We start from the raw sequence: 12,570 nt of genomic DNA on the forward strand, positions 1-12,570 counted from the left end.
CAACCCCACCGGCACCAGGAGCAGGGGGCCCAACGGGCACGATGGCTCGACCAGGTCGAAAGTGATTTACGATTTCTGAGACGACTAGGAAATTAGCGACGAGTGGCCCAAGACCGAGTTGAATGGAGACGAGTGTTTGAAACAGCACGAGCCATGCTCCGTCTGCTGCAGAAGCTTGCGCTAGGCCAAGAGTCGAAATTGAGAGCGCTTAAGAGATTAGGAAGCCAGCGGTAGAATAACTGATAAGTCCTAGCTGGAGTAATAGGAGGAAGCCATACAGTTTAATCCGCTCGAGAGTCTTTGAATTCCTCAAAAGCGATCCCTCATATTAATTATTAATTTGTTTCTTTTCGCCATGGTGAAAGGTCCGCGGCGTGTAGATGCTGCTTACAATCCAAGCAAATCTCACATAACATCTTTTCGCCGTTCAGTCGCAAAAAAATTCCCTAATATTGACCGTTGTATCATTGACCACAGAACAAATTCTACAATCACGCACGCAAGTTTTTCCATCGTTTTATTCGTTAACCTCTACACTTATATATTACAAATAAATAAGTCGTCACGTTTTCTCTTTACAAAAAAGAACACTATCTACTAAACAGAGACAGAGAGAGTAAGTGATAGGCGAAGACCGCATATCGCAATGCCATCTACGCTGCGAACACCGCTGCTCAAAATTTTAAACAAACTTCCGTACATGCCTTGCGATAGCTGGGGTCTTCTGTCTGTGTGTGGCTTTGAGTGTGTGTGTGTGTTTGTGTGTTTTATGTAGTAAGCCTACAGTACGTTACCAACGCTAATTTGGTTTAAACTTGCTCTTCTTCAGCTTTTTCTGGTCCGTCTTGATGCACCGCCCCCGGTAGCAGATTTCGGTTTCGTGTGTGATCCCGTTGGACGTCGAGGTCGGGATGGGCACCGGGCCCATGGCAACTTGAACTTGAACTGGACTGGTTGGCGACGGCGGTTCTGTCGCGTCGTTAACGCCGTCGTCGTTGTCATCGTCGTCGTTAGCGGCCGCTTCTTGATCTGGTGGCTGCTGGCTTGGCACCAGCAGCAGCTCGGGTGCGATTGTGGAGGTGATCGCGTCCACGGTCGGTGGTTCGACCGTACTGGTGCGTTCCGCGCCATGGTACTGTTGCTGGTGGTCCGCCGGTGCCGTCAAAGACGGCGAAAAGCGTTCGTCGTCTTCCAGTTCTTCCGTGTCCGGATCAGTTTCGGCCATTGCGAACAGGTCGGAGAGTTGCTTTTTTACGTCGGCAAAAATGCCCCGGTTGGTGGCGTCCTTCGTGATTGGGGTGGGCAGCTCCTGCGCTGGTTCGGCTTCCTCGTCGTAGAACTGCTCGGTGGAAGCTTGCTCTTCGTCGCCGAATTTGGTATCGATCGCTGGAGGTTGGGTGGTGGGTTCCCTTTCCGTTGGGAGGATGGAGGTTGTTTCCGGGATGGATGTGGTTTCTACAAACGCTGAGGTTGTTGTTTCTGGGAGCGGAGCGAGAGTAGTTTCCGGGAGGTCGGCTTCCACTGCACTCTGTGAGTCTTCGGATGGACTTTCTTGCGTTGTGGGCGTGCCACTTCCTTTGGCTTCATCAAGGAGGTTTTTTCCTCTCAGTTCGGCCTTTTCGATGTTCTTCAGCGGTTCAAAACCAGCCCTGTTGAATACGTGGGTATTGATGTGTTGCGATTCAGCCGTTTCGAATGAATCCACCGCATGGGAGCGACTTCGTTTGCGGAAATTGATTCCGTTCCCGCTCCGTATGTGAATGGGTTTTCGTTCCTTGTTAAGTTTACGCAGTGATTCGACGGGCCGCGGGTTATCGTCACTGATGACGACTTCGTTTTCGACGGTTTTACTTCCCGCTTGCGGTTGCCGACGGTCGTCGATGTATTCTTTCATCACATCGTTCAGTAGGTCGGCGAATGAGGGCACATTGCTGGAAACAAGAGAAACAAAAGAGAATTAATAAATGTGTCCCACCCCTTGAAACAATCTACCTATCGTCAGAGGAGTCCTCCGCCTGCGGCGGCAGCTGGCTCAGGGCTACTTCGTTCGTTATTACACCGGACGGTGCGGTTGGTGCTCCTGCCAGATTGGCTGAAACATTCACATACTGAACGTCTTCCTCCGCTTGCCGGTAGGGACTGGCCGTGACGATCTCCGGTTCCGGTTCGATCGGATGGTGCTCTCGAATGCCGAAGTTTTTGCTTCGAGATTCTACGTTCTGGATCGGTTGGAAGGTGCTGTACGCCAGCTTGGTGGACCATTGACTTTCCTGTGGCTGGAGACCGAAGCGAGTTCGCTCGCGAATGCGGAATCTTGGCGTCTGGGTCGTCTGCGTTTCGGTCTGCTGCTTTTCTGATTGTTGTTGCTAGAAAAACAAAATACAACGGAAAATGAGATTTGTTTTTATTGAGGAAGTTGATTACTAGGCTACTTCTTGTCTAGATCGAATAGTGGGAGACACCCTTCGAAGCTCCTTGGTTCTCGCGAACCCTCTAGTGACCGAAGGCTCTGGAGAAGCGGTTGTAGCTGGCGTCTGGGTGGTCGTCACAGGGCGACGGGTTCTGTTGCGGAGGATGTCGTGGCGAGTTTTTGGACGCACCTACAAGAAAATCCGGAACAAATTAATCTTACGACTAACGATGAGGGCGCGTGATTGAAAACACATACGGTAATTGATCCTTGCGAGGACGGTTCATCATCGCCAGCGGTTCCTCGGCTCGAGTACGTCGTCGTCGGCGCCGTGGTGGTCGTGTACGTGGGACGTCCCGGACGTCTTATGAATGGTGGCCGACGCTGTGACGAGCCTCCCCTCGACGAAGGTTCCGTTGTAGTACGTTCGGTGGTCACTCGTTCTGTGGTTGTCCGTGGTGAGTAGACGGGTTGTCGCGATAGCGGTCTGCGTGGCCTTGGGGTAATTTCTACTTTGCGGACCTCCTGATCCTCGTCCGGTTGGTAGAGGTGGGTGGTAGTCGCTGGTTCTTCCGTTCGAACCGGTGGTTGGCGTCGGGTGTTGTACACTGCACTGTACTGATCGCGTTGGATTTCTACGGATTTAGCTGGCGCTTCACGATGGGATTCAACCGCCGGTTGATGGTTGACCGGTAAAACACGAATGGATTCTTCATCCGGTTGGATGTTTTGCTGGTCACGTTCGTACTGCCGGATGGTGGTTGGTATGAAGGGACTCGTTAGATCGGCTTCGTAGTTTTCGGTGAACGTGGACGACTCTTTCTTGGGAATGGAGACTTCCTCGACGTTCGGAACTTCCGGAATGTGTTCGGTTTGAGTCATCGGGTAAAGATTCACACGCTCGGTTTGTTCTTCGTAGATTTGTTGATAGGTTAGCGGCATGGTCGTTGCATAGGTTGTTGTGGTGCTGCTGGTCGTCGGCGGTGGGGGTGGTGCAGCCGTCGAGGTGGTCGTTGTGCTTTGCGAGTTCGAAGTACGAATTACCGGATAGTTCTGTTTGAGTACATCTCGCTGGTAGTCGAGATTTTCCTCCTCTTTCACGACACGGGAGCCACTGTTGTTCAGACGAGTTCTGGTTCTTCCTCGTGTGGCCGATCGTTCTTCGCTGGACGGAACGTACCGCGAGCGGCTTCGGTTGATCGTAGTAGAGCGGGTTGGTGCGGCAGAATCACTTTGGGTAGTACTGCTTGTTGGGCGCCTTCCACGGCTTCGCCGTGTGGTGACTTCCGTATAGTACGGCTCTTGTGTCCCTGTTGGCGGTGGTTGAGTTGAAGTTCGGTAATTTGTTTTTCTGAAGTGACCTTTCGTTGGGGTGGTTCCGCTTGCTGGGACATTCGTCTGCTGTTCGTTGTTGTTCTTCTGAGGTGACCATTCGTCTTCCATGAGTGAGTTAACCAGACCGGGAAGGTTCGCGCTGATTGGTGGCAGTTCGGAAGGAATGTTGTAAGACTTATTGGAGGAAGGGGTGGTTTCGTAGCTGGCCTCACTGGTTGTATCGTACCGAATTGGGTCCTGAGTGGTTACCACTTCCACTGGATAGTGGGGTTCACTGTTGGTATTCGTCTCGTAACGATACTTATTGATGTACGACTCGTCGTTGTACCGGAAGGACTCCGTATTGTAGCTCTGTTCCACCGGTTGAACCTGCTTTTGGGTAAATCGTGGACGATCGGAGGCAAAACGGTTACTCTTCTCTTCGAAGTCTTTGAAGAAATTATCGAGCGTCGTTTTCGGAGCAACAGTTGTAGTGGTGGTAGTTCTGGTAGTCGACGGAGTCGTTGTCGGCACGTAGTAAGTGCTGACAAACTTCTGCTTCGGAAGTTCCTCATTGTTGTTGTTATTATTCGGAGTGAAGTAGTTATTCCGAACAATCTGATGTCCTCCTCCGTTACCGGGTACAACGGTTTTCAGCGTGTCGTGGTTGTCCTGCGAGAAGAAATCCAGGAACCCATTGTCGATCACGGACTTGGGTGGTTGCGTAGTTTGCGGACGAACCGAGTCTACCAGTCGGAATTTGTGAACGAAATGTTCCTCCTCGTGACCGGCTCCGACGGGTCCGGTGATTTCCTCCGTTTCGTACTGCGGGACTACGGTCGGTGCAGTGTACGGACGACGGCCGCGGAAGTTTTCCTCTTTGAAGTGTGCTTTCATGCGGATTTCTTCCTGTCGGGTCGTGTGCGGTTGCTCGGTTGTCGTTGTTGGCTTCGGAGTCGTGAAGATTGGTGGTTGTTCCTCCGCGTTACCAAAGAGAGGAATCTTAAGATCAGGAATAGGTTTGAACTCAAATGGTTTGTATGTTTTCGGAGTGTAGTTTGGTGTTGAACTCTGAGTGGCTGGTTTCTTGGTCTTGGCTAGATTGAAGTATTCTTCGTTGACGATGTGTCGATTGGGCTGATTGTTGACGCTGTTGAACGGTGAGTGTGTATAAAGTGCACGGTCAGTCTGTGGTTGTCGGTAGACTTCCTGAGGAATTTGCGTGTTTCCTCGGCTGTAGTTGGTTCGGTCGGTGGTGGGTTTGCTCGTTGGAGAAGTATAGTGATCCGAATCGTACTGTGGTTTGCTGGCCGGTAGCGTAATTGGAGGTTTCGTGGTCGGTTCAGTGAACTTCAAGGTCGATGGTTGGTAGTATTCTATGTTGTCGGGTTGACGGTAGTAGTTGCTCACTGGACTGCTAGCTGCCTGCTGTACGATTACCGATCCTACGTGAGGAGCTGGCAGAGGAATTTTCGAGAATCCGTTGGGAGTTTTGTAGCTCAGGGGTGCCACAAAGAATGGAAGATCGTTCAACTTTCTTTCGAACCGACTCTGATCAATACTGGAGAGATACGGAAGTTCGAACTTGGAATATCCCTTAGGAGGAGCCAGTCCCGAGGGACCGATAAACACTTTGGGCAAGTTCTTGCTGAGATTGTCCAACACGGCAATTTGGTTCACATTTTTCAGATTACCTAGAGCATCGGATATTGTGACCTTAGACTGTTTGTCATCGTTGTACATGAACATCGCCAGCGGAGGCTGGTTTGGCTTAGGTTTAGTGACTTGGGGTGCTTTCGTCGTTGTTTTAGTAGTGAATACAGTGCTGGTGGTTCGTGGTTTTGGTGTTGTCGTGGCGGCTGTATAGAAATCATTTATAAGCGAAGCACTGACCGGCTGAGGGAAGCCATTGAATCTACCAGTTTCCTGTTGTCCGGGCTTTTGGTTGTACAAAGTTTCCACTGGCACGTAAAGCAGTTGAACCTCTTCTTGGGAAATACCTCCCGCTGGTTGATTTTGCCGTAGATTGTTCGCAGGTGTTTGCTGCTGCAGTGGGAACGGGAACTGAGATTGTTGTTCAACAACGGATGGCTTCTCCTGGACTAGTGAATCTTTAACTGACGATTGTGAGTTGTAGACAGGCACCGGGTGCCTCTGGACGGACTGTATCGCTCCGAAGGGAGACTGCTGAAGAAACGACTGGTGGCTTCCGAATGGTTGGTTAAAAACAGACTCAAATTCCTGCTGAAGAGGCTGAGCCACCGGAGGTGGCGGAAAAGCCACTCGGCTTGACTGGCCCGGTTGTGGAAACGGTTGATTCACAAAGGTCAAATGATGATGCTGAGGCTGGGCGCTGTTGTCGTTGCCCAGAAAGGCGGTGTTATCGAAGTAGTTTAGCACCTTGGCACCGGCTTGTCGATCTCCGGGTCGACAGTTGGGGCAAGGTTGAGCTACGGGGACCCAGTCGTTGCCTGGCACGCCGCCAAACTCCGTCAGCTGGCGTGACCATCGCTCGCCAGCATGAAGGCAGGATAGGTTCAGTACCAAAGCCAACACTGGATACCAGCATCTTTTGGCGACATCTCTCGCCATCCTCTCCCTACCCGCAAGGGGTTGATACTCTATGTAAACAAAAACAGAAAAAAATAGAAAAAAAGAGTGTTAATCATTTACGGCTTTGCTCGTAGTTATTGTTTGTGCACGCGACTATTTTGCTTTTCGTTCAACTTTTACATGTTTCGCGTTCAATAGACCATGCCATCGGCATGGTCTTTCTCTCTCCCAACTTGCCTCTTACCGATAGCCATACTAATTTCTGAATAACAGCAGCAGCAAAAAAAACCCTTACTTTCAACCGAAGGGAAAATGGGCATTGATGCACATTGATTTTCTCCGCCAAGCAGGCCCAGCAGCCGCAGCACGTGAGGCAGCGCAGCGCCGCTAAATCGTATTAAGTAGATCATGAAAAATGAAAATGCACATGATTGAAATGGCTAAAACTATGTGCTGCAACTGTGGCAGGCAGGCAGCCCTGCGGCCAAAGAAATGTTCGCCGATTTCTCCTATCGGCAGTCGCCGGTGCACTCGCGAAAGTGATTTTGGATGCTCGGCGCAAAGATTAGGCAACACAGATTTTGAAAGGAGCCTTTCTCGGGAGCCGCCGCCCTATAGGAAGCAGATCGAAACTTCCTTGCGGCTGTGCCGCACCGATCTCCGATCGGTGAAAGATCCGGTTTCGTCGATTGACCCGCCGCCGCGCCGTCCCGGCCGCAAAGGGCGCGCAAATGTGGGAGTGAAAGTGTTTTTGTAACAAATCATAATACAGTGCAGACGACGACGACAAAGACGTTGTTGGGGCAGGTTGTGGATTCGTCGGCTTCGGCTTGAAGGTTGCCGCGAACTGTCTGTGGGAAAGGGCTCCTTGTGAGAGAGTGACGTCATTTGCTAGGCACGCGGAGAGAAGGGCAGCAGTGATCGGTCACGAGCCAGTTACTTATTGAACCGATTTCTGCTCATAATCTCTGCTGGCCAACAGCAGCAGTGAACGGTGATTGTTATTGTCATTTGTTAGTTATCTTCTGATGAATTTTATGATTAAAATTGCTAAGTGTTAAGTCATAAATACGTCCTTACATATGATTTTTTTTCCTTCAAAGCAAGAATATTAGGGAATGAACCACGATCGAAAAATTTGCTGAATTCCTGCAGTTAGTTGAAAAATTCATAAAATTGTTCCATAAACATAAACATAAGCATCTTAAAAGTCAAGTAATAAAAAAAAGTTAAAAAACATTGTCAGGTACATGAATAACCGGAGGTTATTCGAAGATTAAATGAATGAATACGTAAAAAAATTAATATTTTTTCAGCAATCTATACCTAAATAGTTTTTCTGAACCTTATTTGCGCGAAATAGACCATAGTCGGGAAGAAAAGTATCACATTCGTTCGCATGTTTCTTTTGGAAGGAATATGTCGTCAATTTATGTTAACATAGTTTCTCTGTAGCTAGGACAAGGGTATGAAATGGGGAAGGCAAACGAGAAAGCGACCAATATGGCTTTTGCCAGCCCAAGCTCTTACCTAGCGCCTCCCCGCGGCCGTACCCGGTAATACTCTATTGAGTAGCCAAGCTAGGGGGTGCGATGCTGCGTGGTTCCAAGATGCCAGGTCTCAAAACTAAGATTTTGCGCAGACGGCTGAGCCACCCGGCCTTGGTAGCAGGTAAGTCTAATATGTTATTTTAATTATTTGTTTCGTTTTAGCAGGAGGTGCTACTGTACGATTAAAACTTTGGCCGTAACAAGTTTAAATAATACACATGGATATCATGGATATGGAAAGAATTAAATTAATTATTGGATATTAGATGCACTGATGGAAATTCAAATGACGCAATTGTATTTCACGCGACGGATTGCTGGTGAGATTGTTCTATTTTTGCATATATACTCAATATATACTATATACAGTTTATTATTGAATAAATTTTCCTCATGATCCTTATTGTTTGCCTTGCCCTACTAACATGATATACGCTGTTTTCCTGTAACATCTATGAAGGTACTATGGGTTCCCTGCACTTTCAAAAGTAGATGCTACCAGGGATGGTTCGATCACTTTGACTCAATTTTGATTCATTTGACAGTAGCGTCCTAACCGAGCAAAATTTGACAAATTGATGTATGGGACATTTGTAGACAATAACTAGATCTACAATTTTGCTGAATAAAGTGTTGCTGTATCTTTTGTAGTTACGGTGCTACAATGCTAGTACCTCATTAGTAACTAAATGAACGTTCATTTAGTTACTAAAAAGGCACTAGCATTGTAGCGCCGTAACTACAAAAGTTACAGCAACACTTTATTCAGCAAAATTGTAGATCTAGTTATTATCTACAAATGTCCCATACATCAATTTGTCAAATTTTGCTCGGCTGAGACGGTAGTGTCAAATGAATCAAAATTGAGTCAAAGTGATCGAACCATCCCTGGATGCTACACTAACACTCCTACCCACTTCCCCTGCGGTTGTTCGGACGATTATATAGCCACCTACGATGTGTGCAGCCACATATGCTAATGCTAATGCTAATGTTCAGCCGAAGCTAGGACGAGTTAAAATAGTTTTGGCCACTAAAATAGTTTCGTCGGGTATTCTGGCCAAGAGCCCAGTCTCATGGTTTATGCGTCTGCGCCGCACCCCTTTTTCTTTACACCTCGGCCAAGCAAAATTCGAAAATGTTATGTATGTGGCATTTATCGAGTCAATTATTATACAGTCGATATTTGTATAACGCGGGTAATTGGGACCGCGTTATAAGAAGCGCGTTATACAAGTACACGTAGCATATGGAAATTGAGTTAATTGGGGCTATACCTGAATTTTACAAAATTTCGAATCAACACGACCATGGTTCCTTTGGGAAAGATGTCAAGTATATATTTTTCCATCTTACAGATGCTTGGTGAGACAGAAAAAATCGCCTCTTGGTCTTCCAGAGCTTCCGGAACATCCGGTAAATTTTCATTTCTGTGAAGTCTTCTCATAGCTTTAAAATTCTTTTTAAAGTTCCTATGGCTTATTATTTGGCGTAATATAAGTAAAGTAAACAATACGTGCTATTCCAAAGCCAACATGCGATTCTCCGACAAATACGGAACATCCGTAAAAGTGGTCAACGAGCGAAATTGTTCTTTGAGTTCGGAATTATGTTTATCCAACCTCGAATTGAACAATATGAAATGGGAATATAAATTCATCGCGTTGACGAAAGCAACAAAGTTTTCGTAGCCTGTTCGCTCTTACAAGAAGCCCCATTCTGAATTGTCCAGGAAAAGGTGAAAACAAAAGCAATAACACTTCTCTCTCACTTTTTCTCAGGCAAAACCCATAAAAATATTAAATACCGTCAACGCGGATTTCGGAATGGCCATGGCTAACTACGATGGTTAGATTTCTGTTAAAATTTTCCCAGAAATGCACAATACTTGGTGAAGAGTTTATACAAAAGTTGATATATTTGCTATTAGATTTGTAAGTATAGTAAATGTTACCGGAAGTTCAGTTTACTATACCACATCTATCAAATTACACTAGCAAAATTGGAAATTTCAACAAACTGGCGAAATAACCTCGTTTATTTGTCAGCGAACGTTTTATAACAAACCTTTTTCAAATTGTAGCGCGGACTTCAACATGAATTTTCACTTATTGTTCACTTTGACGGCAAATCCTAATTTTCCAGTGAACGTTTTGGCGGCTATGTCGAGTCGTGTCGTGAGCGGCCTATTTAGTTGAGGATTGCTGATATTCCATTTCATTTTGATCTGTTACAAATTAAAAAAATTTGCATTTCCAGTGACCAATTTCAGGTAAGCTTTGAATTTTTTCCCGGTAAACCATCCAATGGCCAAATTGAGTCACAAATAGTCGAAATATACTTCTAGTGTAGTCAAATTACACTCGAAATATTCACGATATGTTCTGAATTTTTCGGAGGACCACCTTATGGCTTTCTAAGGTCGCTTATTTATTACTTTGTTTTTAATTCCTATCAATTACCCGACTTTAGTTACTTCAAAAATATTTTACCAATTTTAACCAACTTTACCAATAAGATAATTTCAACGGATATTCCGGAATCTCCAGCAGGCCAACCCGTAACTTTGTGGTTTCCGTATATCACTTAGAGAGTCAACTGTTATATGCCCTACAACTTCTTAAAAGACACCATGGTCATATCTGTTCAAAAACGCTCAAAATTCGAGTTTAGCCCCAATTAACTCAATATCCATATGCTACGTGTATTTGTTATACGCGGAAAACCGCGTTATAGAAATATCATGGTACCCGCGCTATAGAAATCCGCGTTCTACAAATCCGCGTTATAGAAATCTCTACTGTACATAGGATTGCTGAATTTTTGTTCTTAGACGAAACTGGCCACATGTCTGGGTGTTCCCAGAAGTCTCCGGAATTTGTCCAGATATAACCAACGTGGTTCTAGATAGTTGATCTGACTTCAATTGAACTAGTTTTTAAATTCTGGCGTAAAATGAGGTGTCGCAAGATAAGTTTTTGTTCATGTTCGATACTGGCCATTTCCTACAGCGATAACTTAGTCCGGAACATTTCCGGTTAGTCTCAATACAGCTGTATCCCACTTTGTTTTAATTGTTTAACTAGCTGACCCGACAAACTTCGTATTGCCACAAATTAACCTGTGTTGTACATAAATCATGAATCTCGGATGATCTTTGTCACAATCTCGAGTTTTGCAAGCCCCCCAGTGGAAGGCGCTTCCGACGGCGGGTCACCGGCAACACTCGCGACCGTCTCGTCCTGAATGATCTAGTGTTACTATAGATAGTTTTTGTGGTCTTGTATTGACTAATGTTTTATGGAAGAGTCTCGAATTTCTCGAGTTCGATTAGTTTTTGAGTTTCGCAAAAATTTCTGTTTTATTTGTATGAGAGTCCATATCCCCCTACCACAGGGGTGAGAGGTCTCTAACTATCGTAAAATAAATTCAAGACTCCAAAATCTCCCACATGCCAAATTTGGTTCCATTTGATTGATTAGTTCTCGAGATAAGAGGAAATTTGCATTTCATTTGTATGGAAGCCCACCCTCTTAAAGAGGAGAGGGGCCATAACTCGCTTTCTAAAGAAGAGAGGGGTCTCAATTCACCATAGAAAAAAATCTTGCGTCCAAAACCACTTACATGTCAAATTTGGTTCCATTTGCTTGATTAGTTCTCGAGTTATGAGGAAATTTGTTTTTCATTTGTATAGGAGCCCCCCCCCCCTTAAAGTGGGGAAATCCATAGAAAATATACCATAGAAAATATTCTTGCCTACAAAAACACCCACATGATAAATTTGGTTCCATTTGCTTGATTAGTTCTTCAGTTATGAGGAAATTTGTATTTTATTTGTATAGGATCCCCCCCTCCTAAAACGGGGAGGGGTCCCAATTCATCATAGAAAATTTTTTTGCCTCCAGTAACCTCCACATGCCAAATTTGGTTCTATTTGCTTGATTAGTTCTCGAGTTATGAGGAAATTTGAATTTCATTTGTATAGGAGCCCCCCCTCCTAAAGTGGGTAGGGGTTCTAATTCACCATAGAAAATATTCATGCCCTAGAAAACTTTCACATGCCAAATTTGGTTCCATTTGCTTGATTAGTTCTCGAGTTATGAGGAAATTTGTATTTCGTTTATATAGGAGCCCCCCTCTTAAAGTGGGGAGGGGTCTTTATTCACCATAGAAAATATTCTTGCCCTCAAAAACTTTCACATGCCAAATTTTGTTCCATTTGCTTGATTAGTTCTTCAGTTATGAGGAAATTTGTATTTCATTTGTATAGGATCCCCCCTTCCTAAAGTGGGGAGGGGTCCCAATTCATCATAGAAAAAATTTTTGTCTCCAAAAACACCCACATGCCAAATTTGGTTCCATTTGCTTAATTACTTCTCGAGTTATGAGGAAAATTGTGTTTCTTTGGTACAGGAACCCCCCTCTTAAAGTGAGGAGGGGTCCTAATGTACTATAGAAAATATTCTTGCCCTAGAAAACTTTCACATGCCAAATTTGGTTTCATTTGCTTGATTAGTTCTCGAGTTATGAGGAAATTTGTATGAAAGCCCCCCCCTTTTAAAGAGGAGAAGAATTATAATTCCCCTTATAAAGAGGGGAGGGGTCTCAATTTACCATAGAATAAATTCTTGTCACCGAAAACACCCACATGCCAAATTTTGTTCTATTTGCTTGATTAGTTGTCGAGTTATACAGAAATTTGTGTTTCATTTGTATGGGAGCCCCCCCTCTTAGTGAGGGGAG

The 12,570-nt window shown here is 45.4% G+C and overlaps 1 protein-coding gene across 1 annotated transcript; it reads right to left on the reverse strand.

Annotated features, from left to right (window-relative positions):
- Window positions 1-799: 799 nt before the first annotated feature.
- Window positions 800-6,316, reverse strand: LOC128736729 (mucin-5AC). Its single transcript, XM_053831215.1, has 4 exons — window positions 2,669-6,316; window positions 2,433-2,600; window positions 1,993-2,366; window positions 800-1,931 (listed from the first exon to the last, which is right to left on the reverse strand). The coding sequence occupies exons 1-4, from the start codon at window positions 6,314-6,316 to the stop codon at window positions 800-802; spliced, it is 5,322 nt and encodes a 1,773-aa protein (XP_053687190.1).
- Window positions 6,317-12,570: the final 6,254 nt, after the last annotated feature.

This window comes from Sabethes cyaneus, chromosome 2 (genome assembly GCF_943734655.1).
Source record: "Sabethes cyaneus chromosome 2, idSabCyanKW18_F2, whole genome shotgun sequence".
In the NCBI taxonomy this organism is placed as follows: domain Eukaryota; kingdom Metazoa; phylum Arthropoda; class Insecta; order Diptera; family Culicidae; genus Sabethes; species Sabethes cyaneus.

Excerpts from the sequence above, each read along its gene's own strand:
- LOC128736729 (XM_053831215.1), bottom strand. The coding sequence starts at position 6,316 with ATGGCGAGAGATGTCGCCAAAAGATGCTGGTATCCAGTGTTGGCTTTG. Across the intron at positions 2,601-2,668 it reads CCTCGCAAGGATCAATTACC|GTGCGTCCAAAAACTCGCCA; the intron begins GTATGTGTTTTC and ends ATTTTCTTGTAG. Across the intron at positions 1,932-1,992 it reads GAGGACTCCTCTGACGATAG|CAATGTGCCCTCATTCGCCG; the intron begins GTAGATTGTTTC and ends TCTTGTTTCCAG.